Here is a 20,249-nt window from a genome sequence, read left to right on the forward strand (position 1 = left end):
ATTGACGCTTGCAGCCGATGGCAAAGGGCGCGTAGCCTACTTTTAGAACCTGTGACGTTCTTCGTTCGCAACTGCCTAACAAACTCCAATCGAGTGAACAATTTACAGATGGTATTTCAGCCAGTTAGACGCCGGGGACGTAGCTCAGATGGTAGAGCGCTCGCTTAGCATGCGAGAGGTACCGAGATCGATACTCGGCGTCTCCAGACTCGTGTTTTTTTTTTTTTTTTTTAGTATTTAAAATCCGTTTAGAATTCCATCATATCGATTGTATAAATCAGTGTTTCCCAAACTTTCAACATCTGTGTACCCGTTCTATAATTTTCGTAATGCTGAGTACCCCTGATCAAAAAAAAAAAAATTGTATATACTTTAATAACAATCAAAATATATTTATTTTTTCCTTACAGTACATTAACAAAATAATAATAAACGAAAAATTAAATTTATTCATAATAAAAATATGTTATATTATAAATAACATTTATTAGGATCTGTGAGAAGGATGAAATTGTTTATGTTGAGACGACAGATCGTCATAATTTGCTTCCCTGGTTGTTAATTTTAATCTGAGATGCGGTTCCACATCCAAAAGTCTGTTCCTTTTTTTCGACTTAATGTCTACAAATGCTGAAAAAGCAACTTACATAGATATGAAGTTCGAAAAGGCAAGATGTATTTCAGGACTTTTTCTGTTAAAACTGGATACACATGTTGCATTTGTAACCAGAATGATGTTAAGTACACTCCTTATGTTTATTTTTCAAGAATTCGTCTGAAGCTAATTCCAACAATTGTTTTCTTCTGCATGCGACAAACCTTCTGGCATGGATGTTGTATTAATGTTGAATGGATATCTTATCCATCTTCTAAATTTGACAGTTGACTCAACAGTGAATTTTCTGTTGAGTCCCTCCGTTGAACGATCTGACGTCACGTTTTGTAGAAAAAAGAAATGCTTTCGTTGAGTGTAGTGTTGAGAGGTTGCTTTTCAAGATGGCTGACTTAAGTAATGAGAAGGTGGCGATTGTGACTATTTTGTTAAATAGTATTTCTGAGAGTAGAAGGGATTATGAGATGTTTTTTAAATCAAAAACAAAAGATAACGAGGATATTCCATTTCTATATGCTGCTGCAATTGAAAAATCAAAACAAAGCCAAAATAGAAGGCTATGTGGAAAATATCGTTCCTAGATATGGCGATATGGACTTTAGGTCTCATTTTTGTCTTTCTAGAAGCACTGTCGAAGTAAGTCTCTGCTAAGAATTGTTAGTTGTAGTAACTATGTACAGAAAAATTGCTTTATTCAGCATTTTTAGCATTTTATTAATTAACACTAAAGCACATAACAAACCTTTCCTAATAAAAAATCGCACAAAAGCTAAAAATACACACGTGCGTGCTATAACAGTTCAATGTGTAGATACTGGAGGGTTTTGTGTGACACTGTTGTCTGGGCCATAGAGTGGAGGAATGCACAGAATCACAGCGCCTGGCGAAACCACTAAGAAGTAACGAAGTTTTTTATTATTTTTCTATGTTTGTAATCGAAAAAAGTAAACTGCTTGTTGCACCAGGTGCAGCCAAAGCACGATGCAGCGCGTACCCCCACTAAACTCTTCCCGTACCCCTGGGGTACACGTACCACACTTTGGGAAACACTGGTATAAATGATCGAATTCTCGAAATACTTTTGAGATTTTTGCTAAAGTTAGCAAATATTTCTGTCTGAAATTTAAAACGAGTATTCACTCTGTCATACATGTGGCTGGAAAAATTTCCGTCTTGCAACTTTGAAACTTTTCGGTTGGCCAAAATTCTTATCGTTTCGCAAACAAAGTGCAAGTACACCGTCACTATAAAGTCGGTAGCAGCGATGGACTTGAGTATCAAGTCTCCAGGTGTTACGAAGCGCAAAGAAAAAAAAAATTTTATTAAATGGAGGCGCCGAGTATCGATCTCGGTACCTCTCGCATGCAAAGCGAGCGCTCTACCATCTGAGCTACGCCCCCGACGTTCAGAACGCCTTTACGGTTCGTTTGCATTCTTTCATTATCTACTGCCAAGTAACGTTTCCACAGTTGCTATCGATTATCTTCGTGTTTTCGGCTGAGCGATGCGGTTTTGGTGTGAAGCTTGGAAATTCTCGGATTGTGGTCACATTCGAAGAAAGGGGAGAATAAATGAAAGTGTCTGGAATCAGAACCGGTTTCGGTACGTATGCAGTGCGTGCATGATCGACGGAAGCCAAATTCTTTGGCGGCAGATAGTGCACTAAACAAATAGAATTTTTAATACTGTAAATATAATGATCAACAGATTCCTGCCGTTCATTATCTAACTGCTTTCAAGGAGAGGGCAATTTTCCGAATTACGTGTAACCTGCTTCTGCGCTTTCTATATTTGTTTTTAAACACTATGTGTCGAACTCCGTGATCGAGATTTAGGAAGGACGGATTACAGTTGAAATTTATACGTCTACAATTTTTTCAGATTGCAGCTCCATTCAAATAAACGAAAAGACACGCACTGACATTATTAATTTTAATATCCATATATAAATAAATTTATATATGCACATACGTATGTGTTATATTAATATATATATACCATTGATCCAACTGTTTGTATATAATTTAAAATTTGTAACGGAATTCCTAAAACGCCCACTAACGGCGCTTTATTCTGAGTTTAGCCGAATTTATAATGGACTTCGTTAACAAGCCTCTTTTAGTTTCCCAACGGTAGAAAGAGTTTTTTTAAAAAAATAAGGATCATTAAAACAGAAATAAATCAATAAATACGCATTAAATTAAAAAAAACATCAAATATTTATTTTACTATCGTCACGACTTAATTAACATTATCGGCTACAATACATCTTTCCATTGTTTTACTTTCTTTTTTGTAAGTGACGATTTTCGAATGAGAAAGAAACTTTAGCGATTTCTTGCTTCGTTTTTTCAAAATAATTGCTTCGGATATAAATGTGAGTAATATTTTGACAGACTTTACAATATACTGTACAGATATTCTAATAAAAGTAGAATTACTGATCTAGAAATTTCTCACTGAGTAATCATAAGGTTCTTCGACTTAATTAATTAGAATAAAAAATTCATTTTAAGATGAATTTCAAAATTCTTTTGCTTTGAATTAATAATCTTTATTATTTCTCCTATTTATTTCCATGGCGATTTTGCTTCATTCAAAATTTCCGGTAGTTGTAGTTCTGTAATGTAATGTGTACTTTATTCTCATGTTTAGTCCTGCCGTCAAATCAGCATTATGCCACAACTTTCAATAGATTCCTTTAGTTGAATATTTTTGTTGAGTTTTACTTTTTGAACCTGGATTTATCAATAAATGTGTTTGGGAACGTTCCAAACTGTCACTGTAACTATCGTTGCGGGCTTTTCGCCTATTGTTTGTTTGCCGAGACGCTTTTTATTTTAATATTAACTTAAAAAGACAGATTCAGAGCTAAACCCATCAAAAGTAGTTTTTACTTAAGCTGGGAAATTGATATATTTATTCACATTTTATGCGTCGCGGGCCGCAAAATATATGAATGCAGCCCGAGGACCGCAGGTTGCTCATCCCTGCCCTAGACCATCACTGACGCGCAATTAACTGATTGTCTCTGGAAGTCGGCTTCTTACAGAAACACAGCTTCCCTGTCATCAAATGTCACGGCACGCCACTGAATCTTATCATTTATTTCACATGTAGTATAGAAATTTGTAATAAGATACATAATGCAATTATAATAAAATATTAATTGTAATTATTTCAAACTACGTTAAAATATGAAAATTTATATTTAAGAAAATTCGGTGGAATCGCCGCTTCCACAGCTTCCAATGATGGCACGCCACTACAAACAGGCACTAGTGCGAGATTTGCGCGTGCGTTGCTCGTTGGGAAGTTGGAAATGCGAACGTTGCGAAATCGAATTTTGACAAAAGAATCTTTGAAAATAACCCATTTACCTGTCCCGTGTTATTTCCAACATATCTCTGGTCGCCACGTGCTGACCTTGACCAGTTGACCCGAGATATCTCGTTTCAACATCGGAACGTTTTTGAAAGTAGATGGCGCTAGTCGTTATAATTTTATATTAAAACTAACTTCCGAAATATAATTTGTTTTCTTTTGACATTTATTATAAAACTAGCAGGTAGGCCCGGCGTTGCTCGGGCAAAAGTAACGATAGCGAAGATTAAGATTCTTACATTATAGTCATAAAAAAAGAGTAATTTCATCAACGAACTAAGTTTTTCTAAAGAAAGGTCGAATTTGAAAATCGAATGTTCTAATATTGTTCGATTTTCACGACGTGTTCTGATTATATCCTTCTATTTTCATCGAATGTTCTAAAGAAGAAAGGTCGAGAAAAACCGAACTAATCTGTTTAAATTTGAAAATCGAATATGTTCCAACATATTACTCTTTTTCTTTTTTTTTTTTCCAGCGCCCGTAAATCTTGCACGTCGCTTTCTCTTGTTCTCCATTGTTACTTAACACTTGGTACTTAAATCTGGTACCCTAACTGTGCACCAAATTTCAACTTTCAACTCCTAACCGTTTTAGCGAATATTAAGATTATTACGTTATAGTCAACCTTACCCGTTTTCACAGAATGCAAGAATTGGGTCCTCCCTATTTCCAGACTAATTAGAGAATTTTTAGATGGGTCTAAAAATATGTTCGATTTCCCGCAAAAAACGAAAAAACTGCATCTGCGTCTTGTACGTCGCTTTCTCTTAACACTTCCATCAACAATGGAAGTTAATCCCGTCCCTCTCCCCCGTGGGGAGAAATTTCGAAAAATCCCTTCTCAGTGTGCGTCCTCGTGACGTACCCTAACTGTGTACCAAATTTCAACTTTCACCTCCTAACCGTTTGGGCTCTGCACTGATTATTATTATTATTATGTTGGGTTAAGGAAGATATACTCGGTTAACACCGGTGGCTGTGTACTATGCCGGACCAAAGTCAAGGCATAGTAACCAAAACAGAAATTAAAGAGATGTATCAGTGTGTGTCTGTATTCAGGAATTTTCTCACAATATGACATGTGCTCAATATAGTGGCCTTCTGTAGTGTGATGTATGTGTTTCTATTCAATTGTAATGTGCCCAGGCTTTTGTGTAGTGTGTGTGGTATGACACCTGTTGAGGAGAAGAATAACAGGTACAATAAGGACCTGTTATTCTCGCCCAGGAAATAAGGCGTCTGTGGAAGATCCATCCTCCACAGACGTCTTATTTCCTGGGCGAGTTCTGTGTACTTGCTAATTTTTTCAGTGCATGCGTTTTGTATATTGTGAGTGTTTGGAATGGATATGTCTATAATGTATGTGATTTTATTGTGTTTGTCAATGAGTGTGATATCTGGTCTGTTGTGGTAAATTGTTTTATCTGTGATTATGGCTCTGTCGTAGTACATTTTGTGCGTGTTGTTTTCCAATACTGTCTGCGGAATGTATTTGTAGTATGGTTCGTGGATGTCTACTAATTTGTGTTTCTTTGCAAGCTCTTGGTGTATTATATTTGCTACTTGATTATGTCTGTGTAAATAATCTGTCTGTGCCAAGAGCTTGCAACCAGAGGTGATGTGTTGTATAGTTTCTGGCATGACGTGACATTTTCTGCATGTGTCATTTGTGAGTGTTGCATCTTTGAGTATGTGTTTTCTGTAGTTTTTAGTATTTATGACCTGATCCTGTATGGCGATCATGAATCCTTCCGTCTCCCCAAAGAGGCATCCCCGAGCTAACCAGCTGTTTGACGCAGTTTTGTCAACAAAATCCTGGGCCAGATCATAAGATGCCTGCCAGATGCCTTTCGAGCCCACGATTGCTTAATGGTGTCTGTGCTTTTTATATGTTGCGTTGTGTCCATATGATGTGAGTGTAAGTTTAATGGTGTGTTATTTGAGTCTGCTAGAGTTACTGCTTTATGTAATTGTGATGTTTCTTGTTTTTTGTAGAAAAACTCTCGCAGTGACTGTATTTGTTTGTAGTGAAGGTTAACTATGTCAATCAGGCCACGTCCGCCATCTTTACGTGGAAGGGTTAATCTTTCTGTGGCAGATTTAGGATGATGTTGTTTATGCTTAGTAAGTGTTGTTCTTGTTTTCCTTTGGAGTTGCTCGAGATCTGTGTGAGTCCAATGTATAACTCCAAAAGAATATGTGAAGTACTGGGATGACATATGTGTTTATTGCTTTAACTGTGTGTTTTGCATTTAACTGTGTTCTGAGAATAGCATTTAACCTACTTTGGTATTTTTTAATTAATCTTTGCTTTATTTGTGTATGTTCTGTTAGTTTGGCCTGTTGGAATCCTAAATACTTGTAGAACTTGCCCTCTTCCATAGATTCAATAATGTCTCCATTTCCAAGCGCAAAATCTTCTTTCTTCAGGATTCCTTTTTCTATGTGAAGTGTTTAGCATTTATCTAGGCCAAATTCCATTTGTATGTCCTTGGTGTATGAATGTGTGATTTGTAGGAGTTGATGAAGTTGTTTTTGTGTGGATGCATAAAGTTTTATGTCATCCATGTACATGAGATGTGACAGTGTAAACTGTGTTGTTTTTTCATGTCTGATATTGTAACCATATTGCGTGTTGTTTAACATGTTGGATAATGGGTTCAGGGCTAAGCAGAACCAGAGAGGACTCAAGGAATCTCCTTGAAAAATTCCTCGCCTAATAAAAATTTGGTTTGTTTGTATGGAAGTGTTACTGAACCCTGAGATGTAGTGTTGTTCTCCAGTGCTGCATAGTGTTTTGAAAGAATGCAATGAGTGATGGATGTATTTTGTACATGTGTAGAATATGTAGCAGCCAACTGTGTGGAACACTGTCGAATGCTTTTCTGTAGTCTATATATGCCATGTGTATGTTTCTGTGTTGTTTGTGTGCTTGCCGTAGAATGACTGAATCTATGAGTAACTGTTCTTTGCATCCCCTGTGATTTCTACGACAACCTTTTTGTTGTTCCGTTAGAATGTCGTGTTCTTCAACATGTTTGTATATTTTGTTTGCAATACAGGATGTCAATAATTTGTACAGTGTTGGAAGACATGTAATTGGTCTGTATTGTGTGGGGTCTGTGGTATTGTTGTTTTTAGGTTTCATGTAGGTGATGCCCTGAGTAAGAAAATTTGGCATGTCTTGTGGATTGATGATGATGTGTGTTAGATGTTTAGCTAGTTCCTGGTGCAGTGATGTAAACTTTTTGTACCAGAAATTGTGAATGTTGTCTACACCAGGTGTCTTCCAGTTGTGTGTTCTGTTAACAGTGTATTGGAAATCATGTATGTTTATTTCAACACAGGGCATAGTTGGTATGTTGTGCAAGTTTCTGTTCTCCTCCTCGATCCAGCCTGCATCAGCATTGTGCATGACAGCACTGGACCAAAGAGAAGACCAATATGTTGTGAGTTCTTCTTCTGTTGGTGTGCCACTGTGCTGTGTATCAGTGTTTGCTTTGTTATTAATTTGTCTGTAAAAGAGTTTTTCATTGTTTGTAAATAATTTATTTTGTTGTTTTCGTAGTGTACATGTTTTGTATCGTTTGAGTCTACGTGCTTTGGCAGCAAGTTTTTGTTTTAGTGTATCAATGTATTCTGTAATGTGTGTGTTGTGATGTTCATGTTTTGTGCGTGTTTTTATTTTCTTGAAAATGTTTTTGAGCTGTTTCCTTAATTTGGGTGTTATGTTGTTTTTAGTGTATTGTGTTAGCCTGCCTAATTGCTGTCTAATGTCATTTATTTGTGTTTCTATTCTTCTCTGCCAGGCAGGCTTGTGATAGAATTGTGTTTTCTGTGTATTTGTCTGTGATTGTACTTTCAGTCCATGGTGTGTCACTACTGTGACTGCCCCAGCATAAACTAATGTATGAATGTCTGCGAGTGTAGAAATTGAATGAATGTAGTGTGGTAGTAAGTGAGTGTTTACATAATTTAGTGTTTTTCCTACTTCCTTTGACGTGTTGATTTTTGGTATTCGTGGTCGTTGTGTGGGATCTGTACCTGTATATTTAGTGAGTGTTTCCTGAAATATAAGTGAGAGCGTATTAACTAAATCCAAGTCTATGTTATCAGTGATGGATGAGGAAGTGTCTGTAGTATCATTAGTGGTAATTGTTGTATGTGTGTTATTATCAATGCTTGTTGCTGGATTATCCTGACAGGTTACATGATCTTCATTAATGTTAGATGTTTCTGTCTGTTGATGTATTTGATCAGCAACCTGTTGTTTGATAAGTTCAAGTGTTGTTTGTGAGATAAGGTTGTTGTGTATAATTGTTCTTTTTTGATCAACAACCCTTTGTTCGGTAACAGTGAGGTGAAGATATTGTTGTGTGAATCTATGTTGTAGTTGTTGTCTGTATGCTGTCATGTTTGTTTCGAGTTTTGTGATGGTGTAGTAACTACGGATGATAAACTTATTCATTTCTACTGTCCATTTCATCCGTTGGCGTGGTTTTCCAGTCTTTGTGGTCTGTGGATGCATTGCCACAGAAACACCAAGGCTGGGTTTGTTCCTCACATCTGTTGAGGGCATTGCAGTAGCCATGCTTGGGCCGGTGCTGCTTTCGCCACCGGTAACCAAGGGAGACTGTGGCCTATTTTTCGAACGTGAGCCTCTGCCTAACCCACGAACGCGGACCTTGTTAACCCGGGCGACGTCCGAGCCGGTATCACACTTTGATCTAGTTATTACCATAATAAATATCTCCACAGAATGTGGGTGTGGTCACTCTTAGCTTCATTTCTCCCCATAGACCTTACTGGCATGGGTGTCCCTACCAGGAGCTTATGCTCCAGCCTGCATTGCCCTATGGATCAGTAAAATTACTGGGCTCTCCCACCACGACCAGGTGGGTGACCATGGGAGAGTTATTATTATTATTATTATTATTATTATTATTATTATTATTATTATTATTATTATCAACTCGTCTCGATTATATATATAGATATATATTTTGTTTGTGCCAATTAAAAAAAAGAATAATTTCGGACGATACAGTGGCCAAGATTATTTCTTTCAAAAAACGGGAAATTTTCATTAGGTATAGACAAAAATTCAACCCGGGGCGACACGCAACGGAGAGAAATAACGAAACTGTATAGGTTAATTTTACCGGAAATGTATCGTGGACGACCTCGTGGTCACGACCGAAGCCGGTGAAGTTTGAACAATCGCGCTTAAAACCAGCGATACCAGAGAAGATTGGAGAATGAGAATGAGACCTGCCTTGAGCGTCAAAATGATCCCGCTCAGTAGTGAGTCTCCGAGACATAGTCTTGTCTTAAATACGGTTTATCCGTTTTACTTGTTTTTCTTTGTGACATTCTTTAAAATGGATTTTCTGAATTTAAAAATCAGAATTTATAATTTCAATTAAGAAATCCTTACAGTTTTGTTTTTTCTTCAAAAGAACATTCTCCAAGAATCTGAATTCTTGTAAAAAAAGTTGTTTCTATATGTAAAAACAATAGATATGTGCTTTTAGTAGCATAAACTGGGGAACATTTTTGTAACTACTCAGACACTAATTTTTTAAAATTTGTATCTATATTAGTGTTGCAACGAATAGTATATTCGGCCAGAGGCGTGGCCGAATAGCCGAATATTCGGCTGAACTATTCGGCTTGATTAATGCACGTACGAAAATTGGCTCGTAAACCGCATTATGACAAGGACCCTGCTCTCTATCGGCCCGCTGTCACTACGCTTCGCCAATCGCGTTAATTCTTGACAGTTGTAGCGGACATACGAGCGTCATGGCAGTATGTGATAAGTGATGATATCAAATGTGGATAACAATGAAATGACCTACACGTGTAAATAACGGCAAAAGAACAGAGAAGGACCGCGAGCTGAAAATGTGAAAATAAATATGAAATTGAGTTGATAACATAAACGAACAAGTCGAGGCAGCTTATTGGCGCGAAATTCGCAGCCGTCAATGCCAAATAATTGTTCTCATAGACTTCGGAAAGTTAAATGCTTGTAATGAAAGTCACTTAGCGTGCACGGGCGAAAGCCTGGGGCCGTTCGGGCTACCAAGCTGTCTCGAATCTGTGAAATTATAACTGACTTATACTGATGTCCTATCTGTCTCTTTTCTCCGTTATCATCAGGATATGAGTCACGTAATTGTAAAATGGGAAATCTACGACGGAAAAGTGACGAATCGAAAGTATTGTGCGCGCACATTATGATGTATGTATAGGCATACTGGACTAGAGCGATAGAGGAAAGAGAAAGAAAAAAGCAAAGACGAGCGCTTAAAAACAAGGATAGGCAGGGTCAGACCCTCAGATGTGCGACGATTCTCGAACGAATAGGTATGTACTGTACAGTACGTGTGCTGATTTTTGTACTGTAATTATAAATTGTGAATACATGTGACTAATATTATTTTGTTTATTTTGTGCAGGTTATAAGTTATAAATAAATATATAAATACCAAAATGATTAATTTACTGTGTTTTTGTTATTTCTTACTCCTGTTTTTAGGTATTCGGTATTTGGCCGAATAGCGAAAAATAGGCCGAATACCGAATATTAACCAAATATTCGTTGCATCACTAAGCTATATTAATTGCATCTTTGGAGCATACACTTTCAAAACATTTATTATATATTTTCTCGTTCTCTCTTATGTTCGATAATATAAGTTATTTTCTGTATTAGAAAGAGACTGATTAAAATTCATTGCATCCTATTCTTCTATTTTAATGTTTTCAATAATTTGCTCGTCCTTTCAATTTTCTAGTCCCATGACTGTAGTTTTACCAATCGATCATCTGGAAAATGTACCTGAAATCAGATTAAGTGTATCATTTCAGATATTAAGATAACACATTTTGATTTAAACAATTTATGCTATTACTTATTTAATTGCATGAAACTTATAAAATACTTATGCAATTGCAAACCATAACATATTTTTTACTTATATGTTGGTTATTTTGTACGTAAGTAGAAGATAACCAACATTTTTTACTTATATGTTGGTTATCTTCTACTTACGTACAAGATAACCAACATATTTCATATTGGTAATGTAGGCTATATAAGTTATTACTAATAAATAGATTGATATGATATTATATAATATAAACCTGTAATAATATACGGCCTAAATTATATATTGATATTTTATACATATATATATATATGTATAACTTTTGTTGTATGTTTTGACTGTAACATATATATATATATATATATATATATATATTATATATATATATCTATATATTATTATTATATATATAGTATATATTATATATATTATATATATATATGTTACAAACCCGTTTTTAGTTAGAACGCGTTTTAACTAGTTGAAACTAGTTTATACTGGACGTCTTTGTTAAAACCCGTTTTGTCTAGTTAAAACTAGAACTAGTTTTGGATAAAACTAGTTTTAACTTTTAACATTAGTTAAAACTAATTTTAGCTACATAAATAAGTTTGGGGGAAATACAGTAGAGAGTCGTTAATCGGAACACTGGTAATCGGAATCGCCGGTAATCGGCACGATTTTCAGTCGGACTGTGTCATGCTGAATCGAACGTTTTTGATACTAAATTTACTTCTAAAGTATAATTTTCATGTTTTTATATTCTTCAATATATTTATTTTGTTTGTACAAAATGCAGAAATAATTTTTAACGATACGATAGCCTCGATTATAATTATAAAAATTTTCGTTAGGCTTAAAATCGACGAAAATTCAACACGAAGCGACACGCGACAGAGAAAAATTCAACACGAAGCGACACGCAACGGAGAAAAATTTGAACATCAGACAGGTTAATGTATTTTTTGTACATAATGGGTAATCGGAACAAATGACTAATCGGAATAACCCCAGTCCCCAATTGATTCCGATTTTCGACTCTCTACTGTAAATAAAGTTATGTGCAGTGATTCGGGGAAGATGCCTAACATTTTGCTTATGAAGGAAATTATAGCGATAATTTGGGTTTTGGAGGCCTCTAACGAAAATATCATATTCTTGAGCATGTTTTTCAAATAAAACTTTGGAGTATATGAAAAATAATTGTATATTGTGTTTGCATGACGACTTCTTTACTGTCTGGCATTTTAGGCATCTCACCCTAAGTATCCGGTAAGATGCCAAATGCCATTAGGGTAAGATAACAAATATAATTGCATAAAATTAATTTTTGAATATCTTAACCAAATTTAATTTATTGCATATGTAGTACAAAGTACTTCATAGTAAGTATGTTAAGTTTCCGCCCGTTCTAACGTGCTCTATAGCTAGCTGAAAGCTTTTTTCAGTCCAAAAACCTTTTTGAAAAGTTCTTATATAATTTCTATGCATATCCTGCAATAAAACGAGAAAACGAAAAATTATTAAAAATAGGCATATTGGAATTCAATTAACAAAAATAGGCATGTTACCCCAAGAAAAATGTGGCATCTTTCTCATTTGTCAGGGTAAGATGCATAGTGGAGTCACGTGTTCTAGCATGTCCGATCGGGATCGGCGGTAGCTCACAATGGAAACTTTAGAACCTTAACTACATCACACATTAATTTCGCAATTTTTAATAAATTCTATTTTAACTTTTAGTTTTAAAATGATTCTAGAAACATTTCACAACAAAAACTTCGTTCTTATCTTGCTTTTATTCTTCTCAGATGTAGAAAATGAGGTAACGGTAGCCAACTACAGCTTTCTGCACTCAATATTGGCCCAACGATTCATCATACTATTTATTATTCACCAATCATTTCAATATCAAATATTCTAATTTATATATTTTATACTGTAAATTAAAAAACTACTATAATTTACGATACTTTTTATTAAAATAAAGTAGATTTGTATAATTAAGGACATGACAATATCTGACGTCACCGTTTGAAAATATCAAAAAGTAGGCATCTTCCCCCGCTTACCATCTTACCCCGAATCACTCTATATGTTGCAGTGAAAACCAGTTTTTAGTTAGGATGCGTTTTAACTAGTTGAAACTAGTTTATACTGGATGTCTTTGTTAAAACCCGTTTCGTCTAGTTAAAACTAGAATTTACTGCTAGTCAAAAATGAATTTGAGTTAAAACTAGTTTCAACTAGACAAAACGGGTTTTAACAAAGACATCCAGTATAAACTAGTCTCAACTAGTTAAAACGCGTTCTAACTAAAAACGGGTTTTGACTGTAACATATATATATATATACACCTGTATAAATTATATATTATCATATCAATCTTTTTCTTAGTAATAACTTATATACATTAGAGATACTAATATGAGACTACTTATATAAGTGAAAATTATCTTATAACGTCAGTACTTATGTTATTATTGTTACTTATTAAACTTAAATAATAATTTAATTATAAGTGGCTTATGATAAATACTGTATAATTAAAATATATTTATTATTCACCAATCATTTCAATATCAAATATTCTAATTTATATATTTTATACTGTAAATTAAAAAACTACTATAATTTACGATACTTTTTATTAAAATAAAGTAGATTTGTATAATTAAGGACTTTCATATCAGATATTGTATATCACATATCACAAATATTAAACTATATCAATACTCATATTAATTTATGTAGGCTATAATGACTTTTTTATTTAAATTTTAAGAAATTTGGACTGTTTTATGAATGAAAATATCATCCGGATATAAAATAAAAAATTTTACATATATAGATAATTGCTAATACTTCACGTACATAAATAGCTACTGTCGGTTGCTTTCCAGTTTTTTCTTTTCACTTTTGTTTCTCAAAGTTTACGACGTGCGGGATCTTCCGGAAAAACTTTCATCAAAAATCCTTTCTCGCTGCGATTTTTGCATTGAAAGCTGCACATCCAGTCACACTCTAAGAATTATTAAAGTGTAAAATAAGTTAAACTAAACAATAACTTCTTACTTAACTAACAAATATCAGTATATAACAACTTGCGCAAAACCCAAAAACTTAAGGTTAATACAAATAAACGTATACCGTCATTAGCCGAAATATTGTCTATATATCCTTAATATATAATATCACTAATCTTTGATTAATTTTAATTTGTTTGCACCCTGAGGTTGAGAACCCCTGGTATAGACCAGGGGTTCTCAACCTTTTTTTTACCCATGGACCCCGTTTTCTCTTAATTTTTTTGTGGACCCCCATAGACATTGCACGGAAAAAAAACCTTATATTTTTTCGTTACATTGTTTCAAATTTGAAAAATATTTTAATACTGAAGCGCTGAATTTCAGAAAAAGTAACTACTGTATTTATGAACTAGCACTTTTAATACCTCTTACCTTGTCAAGATGGAGTTTTGCACAGAACTGAAGGTTAGGGTTAAAATAAACTGATTACTTATACAGGGTGGGCCAGCGAAAACGAAACGGCAGACTGTTCGTGTTCGTCCAAGCAAAGCGCTCGGACAGGTCGATTTTACTCTCGAGGGGACATCTTTTGCAATAAAGTTTTTGCGATTCTGAATATTAACTAAACAAACATTTTTTTCGAAATAAATGTTTGTTAAGTTAATACAAAATAAATGAGTTTTTAAAATTTTTTGTTGTCTGTTGAATTCAGAATCGCAAAAACTTTATTGCAAAAGATGTCCCCTCGAGAGTAAAATCGGCCTGTCCGAGCGCTTTGCTTGGACGAACACGAACACTCTGCCGTTTCGTTTTCGCTGGCCCACCCTGTATACTGGAGGCTATAAAGTTTATAGCCGCCCTCCCTAATTTTCAAGATCTGGAACAAACTGACACAAAACGTTCAGAAATGTCACTGTCAAGTGACATGACGCTGATGGTATAAGATTCTCCTAACAGACCCGGCTTTATAATCTCTCTTTGACCTTTATCGATGAGATATATATATATCATATATGTGACGGGCGAAAGGACAAAGGTGTTCCATCAAAACTCCGAATTTTTTTTCTCCACCATTTTTATCACAAGATCAGTTGGAAACCCATTAAAAATTATTTCCCACGAACTTGCTTCCTCGTTGAGGATGACCCATCCTCGGTACGTATGCCACCAGGAACTTTTAGAAGAAATTTACGTATTGGACACCCGACCCTCATGGAAAAAACCCGAGTGAAAAAATAAAACGAACGAACGATGACGAATCCGTCAGTCGTCGTTTAGTTATCGGGACAATAATCCGAACTCTTCCCGCCATCTTCCGAACCAAGACCCTTGTGGATTTATATCAAGACCATAGTGCGGATTATCTTGTGAACTGTTCCTTCAAATCGTGATTCTCCGTGGATCGTATCATCGGAAGGATACCTGACGCCGGCTCCAAGACTCTCTAAGGTATTTATCAACTCGCGAAGCGTTTGTAAACTCTCTCTCTCCGCGTATCTAGAAATACATCCGTATTAGCGATGCGTCTTATTGTACTTTTGTTATACTCCCTTATTAAAATTAGCCTTGTTACTTAGCCGGTGTCTTGAGTGACTCACTTCCTCGGTTCTCCTACCTCCACCTCTATCGCGAACGAACCCGCTCACGCGCGACCGCTCGTGCGACGAAAAACCCTCTGCGTCGCGATTTCCGAGTCTCGACCGACTCGGTGGTGTCACATCTTGACGAGGGGTCAAAGAGACCCGACCCTCCGGTCACATATACGTATTCAATATTTTAAATAATTTATATTTTAACCCTTATGCAAGAAATGAGTAATAAAAAAATTGACAATATACGAAGGCTATTTTTTAAATAAGGTCCGTTTTTTAATAAGAAGAAAAATACTGTAAATATCATTAAAATATATTTTTTTCCATATTCTACATACTTTTATCTACTTTTCTACATAATTTCCATTTTTGTTTAAACATTTGTCATACCGCTCAACAATTTTTTGAATTCCGACTTTAAAGAAATCTGCCGCCTGTGAAGCCCAATCCATGACTGCAGTTTTCACTTCTTCATCGTCGTTGAACTGTTGACCACCAAGAAACTCCTTTAAGTATCTAAACAAGTGAAAATCACTGGGTGCAAGGTCTGGACTGTAAGGAGGATGATCTAGTTGTTCCCATCCAAAAGAACTGATTAGACCTTGTGTTTGTGCAGAATGTGGCCTTGCATTGTCATGGAGCAACATTACACCGGAAGACAGTAGGCCACGCCGCTTGTTTTGTATAGCACGCCGGAGTTTTCTCAAAGTCACACAATATGTATCAGAATTGATTGTTGTGCCTCTTGGCATAAAATCTACTAACAAAATTCCTTTCCTGTCCCAAAAGACGGTTGCCATGATCTTTCGTACTGAAATTGTTTGTTTGGCTTTTACTTTGGTTGGCGAAGATGTGTGTCGCCATTCCATTGACTGTTGCTTGGACTCAGGAGTCATGTGAGACACGTAAGTCTCATCTCCTGTAACGATGTGGTCCAACAATTCATCTCCTTCCTGATCGTATCGAGTCAAAAACGATAAAGCACTGCCCAAGCTTTTTGTTTTGTGATCGTCAGAAAGCAGTCTTGGAACCCACCGAGAACACAATTTTTGATAATTCAGTTTCTCCGAAACAATGGTATACAAAACTGATCTTGAAATCTGTGGAAACTCAATTGATAACGTTGAAATCGTGAATCGTCAGTTCTCTCGAATTTTGTTATCCACATCACGAACCAAATCTTAAGAAATCAGAGAAGGTCGGCCAGGGCGTGGCTCATCATGCACATTAACTCGCCCATCCTTGAACATTCTTACCCATTTTCGAACTTTACTGTTACTCATAGCATCATCACCGTAAACTTCACAAATCTGACGGTTTATTTCCGCTGCTGCCAAGTTTCTTGCACTCAAGAATCGAATAACAGATCGTATCTCACAGTCGGCGGGAGACTCAATTTTCTTAAACATTTTAAACTTCTACAGCTCAGCATACAGACAGACGATATGGCTGCAAATGGCGTCAAAACGCGTGCCAAGCTTGCTCGGAGCAGAAGCGCATTTCGTACTGCCGTGATTGCGCATTATTCTCACTCTCATTCACAAACGGACCTTATTTAAAAAATAGCCCTCGTATATATATAGGCATACTGTAGAAATTAATTCTCAGTAAAACAATTGTTCTGAAGTAGAATTACCCTATAGACCAGGGGTGGCCAACTTTTGTGTACATAAGATCTACTTTTTATCTGAAAAATGTGTCGCGATCGACTTGTTGTCATAGGCATAGTTTAAGTGGGGCGGGGAGGTGTGAAATACATACTATGTTTATACAATGTGTTTCAGTACGAGGTGCACTCCCGCGAGCTATGGGCAGATAAGCAAAATATATGTTCAAAACTATTTTTTAGTTTTTAAATCACTTACTAAGTTTTCGAGATATAGGCTCATAAAGAAAATAAATTTCTAGACCCAACTTTTGATATTTGCAGCTGCGAGTTCATTCCGTACAGGCAGAACCTAAAAAAATCGATTTTTGGATACTTTTTCAAGATAGATTTTTAGTAACTTAAAATATAATTTAATTTTTTTATCAATTGCAATGTATAAGTTGTGGTACTATTTGTTCGTAAATATGAAAAAGTTGTTATAAAAATGCACAGTATGGCTGATAATTTGATTACAAGATTTCACTTTCGAGATTTTTTTGGGCCAGGGATAATTTATCATGGAAGAATGATATAAGATTTTTAGACTTATTTTTTGCTAATCTGTCAATAATTCACCGGAGTCCACCTCGTACTGGAACACCCTGTATATCTACCTACGTAAAAAGCAACATAATTGTTTAATGGGCCAAAAAACTCACGTCCAAGGGAATTAAAACAACATGAGTAATTATTAACAATATTTATTAATTCAAATTAGCTACAGATAAAGACAGATTTAGAATTTATTTTATTACCTTAACATTAATGGGAGGACTGAGTTCACATGTCTCTAACCAAAAAATCATAATTAGGTGTATATCCTGACAAAGATGATAATAATGAGTCTTCAGTATAGGAATCAGTCAGGACAGAATGTTGTTTAGTCTTCGTTAACTTTAAGTATGAAAATGCCAATTCACACAGGTATGAAGATCCAGAACAAGAATAAAATTAATATAATCGCTACATTTGGTGATACTGGGATATTTTTCTCGGTTGACGTATTTCCAAAAATCCAAAAATATAGAGGTCTGTTGCCGAAAACGCTCACTTATCAAGTAAATAGATAGGTAAGAAACGCCACAATTTAATTTAAAACATAAATAAAAGGTACTTACATTTTAAACAGAAGAAAAATTGAAACTCAACGTTGTCACCGTGGATAAATAATATTGATTAATAATAATAATGATATTGTTAATACTAAAGAAAAGAAGTTACCGTATGACAGTACCAAATATTCAAGCTAAATAGCTATGTTTTCTACGAGTCCAGACAACTGCATGCATATTGTTTTTGCGGGTTACGTTCACACGTTGCGTTCAGTTACAAGTGTAACACATTAAGTCAAGACATCGCGAGCGATCGACCGAAATTAGCTTCGCGATCGACCGGTCGATCGCGATCGACTTGTTGGCCACCCCTGCTATAGACCACTAAAATATCACTGTGAACCTCCAATTTGGTATTTGTTTTCCGTGGACCCCAGTAATGTTAAATGGACCTGTAGGGTTCATGTGGATCCCAGTTGAGAACCCCTGGTATAGACAATCAAATTTATCCACGAAGCTTTCGTTGTCATTGCATTTTAATGTTTATCAATTTCGTGATGGAGTGGATGGTAGAGTGGTCTACATCACCCTATCCAGTCCACCACGAAACCCGATAAACATAGCCAAAGGTAGAATTTAATCAGAAATATCAATTGGACATGACTATTTTCGAAGTTTGTGTGTAAATGCATTGTAGTGATGTATATGATAAGGTAGCCCACTTCCGATCTCGAAAAACGAACAAAAATATAATTTAATTAGTAATCATATTTGTAAATAATATTTCAAATGTGTTTATTTCAGTGCATTATGGTAACGCAAGCACTGAATAAAAAATGTTTTTGAAAACGTTTTTTTATATATTAATTTATTCTAAAATTTTCCTTGAGTATTACTAAAGAATAATATTATTTAAAAAGTTTTTGTTTTTCGTAAAATGTCAAATAATTTATATTTTATTATTTAAAAAGTTTCCACCTTATGCACATATTAAAACTTTTATCGCTATTATGTTTTCCAAGTTTATAAAATTGGCTCTAATATTTTTACTAGTACTGGTTCTGATTTACTAATTAACAAACTTTTTATAGAAAGTTCATCTGAAAACCTAATGCATCTTAAATATTATTATAAATATAATTCTAATAGAAATTGTTATTAGCACAATTGATGAAATATATAAGATACTAAAGTAAAAGAATATCACAATCTAGCAAAGTCGAAAATCATTAGTATCAGATAGGTATAAAAACGACTTTGATTATGTTCGGAAGCAATTTTAATGTAATTGGATTACTAATTTCCGTTAAATATCTCTTTCGAATAAATCAGCTATAACATGAATTCAGTTAATAGTGTAATATATCCCATTTAATTCAGATTTATATTATTTTTTAAATAATATCTTTAATAAAGTTATCAAAATGATAAATTGAAGAAATGTAACATGAAAATTAAACTTGCTTGCTAATTATAGATAAAATCACAGATTAAGTTAAACAGGATGTAAATGACACTTAACATGACAGATTATTTGTTATGTCATTTTCTATCTTCCCATTTTAGTTAGACTTGTCAATTTTGCATTTATATTGTAATGTGAGAGGAAATTCTTTATTTTATTTCTTTGTAAATGTCATTTCCTATATGACAGTTGAGCTTTACGCATTGTTCCGATTGTTATTTTTTAAGCGATAATTTTTTTAGTCTGTTTGAATCTATTTTCTGTTCTTATGAACAGAAAACAGATTCAAACAGGCTAAAAAAATATTAAGAGATAATCTGACCTCGAAGTAGAATAGTGAGAATCGAATGCAATTGTCATAGTAATAGTATGAAATGTCACTCCGTCTCTCGGGAGGTCTTTAAACTGTCATGGAGATTTAGACGCTTAGATGGCGAGAGAAATATTCTCATGGAACAAAGAATACCTGGAAGTCTCGTTTGAGTTTTCTAATCATTGCTCTATATATGTGAATGAGTGATATGTCACAATACATAATAATTATTCTATTCAACGGATAACAAGTTT

The 20,249-nt window shown here is 34.9% G+C and overlaps 1 protein-coding gene and 2 non-coding genes across 3 annotated transcripts; 1 reads left to right on the forward strand and 2 right to left on the reverse strand.

The window, feature by feature from the left end:
* Positions 1 to 133: 133 nt before the first annotated feature.
* TRNAA-AGC (transfer RNA alanine (anticodon AGC)) lies at positions 134 to 206 on the forward strand. The gene has a single exon. It is a non-coding gene; the product is annotated as a tRNA-Ala (tRNA).
* A 1,734-nt stretch (positions 207 to 1,940) lies between these two features.
* TRNAA-UGC (transfer RNA alanine (anticodon UGC)) lies at positions 1,941 to 2,013 on the reverse strand. Its single transcript has one exon. It is a non-coding gene; the product is annotated as a tRNA-Ala (tRNA).
* A 13,249-nt stretch (positions 2,014 to 15,262) lies between these two features.
* LOC136972649 (histone-lysine N-methyltransferase SETMAR-like) lies at positions 15,263 to 16,800 on the reverse strand. The gene is made up of 3 exons (XM_067267250.1): positions 16,774 to 16,800; positions 15,908 to 16,617; positions 15,263 to 15,422 (listed from the first exon to the last, which is right to left on the reverse strand). Exons 1-3 carry the CDS (start codon positions 16,798 to 16,800, stop codon positions 15,263 to 15,265), a joined length of 897 nt encoding a protein of 298 aa, XP_067123351.1.
* Positions 16,801 to 20,249: the final 3,449 nt, after the last annotated feature.

Source organism: Centruroides vittatus, unplaced genomic scaffold, assembly GCF_030686945.1.
Source record: "Centruroides vittatus isolate TY-2023 unplaced genomic scaffold, ASM3068694v2 contig_299, whole genome shotgun sequence".
Taxonomy (NCBI): Eukaryota; Metazoa; Arthropoda; class Arachnida; order Scorpiones; family Buthidae; genus Centruroides; species Centruroides vittatus.

What these genes read in the sequence shown, in the direction of transcription:
- LOC136972649 (XM_067267250.1), bottom strand. Translation starts at nt 16,800, where the DNA reads ATGAGTAACAGTAAAGTTCGAAAATGG. An exon ending in ACAGTAAAGTTCGAAAATGG is followed by an intron (nt 16,618 to 16,773) that starts GTAAGAATGTTC and finishes GAGTTTCCACAG; the next exon opens with ATTTCAAGATCAGTTTTGTA. An exon ending in ATTCAAAAAATTGTTGAGCG is followed by an intron (nt 15,423 to 15,907) that starts GTATGACAAATG and finishes ATGTATTTCTAG; the next exon opens with ATACGCGGAGAGAGAGAGTT.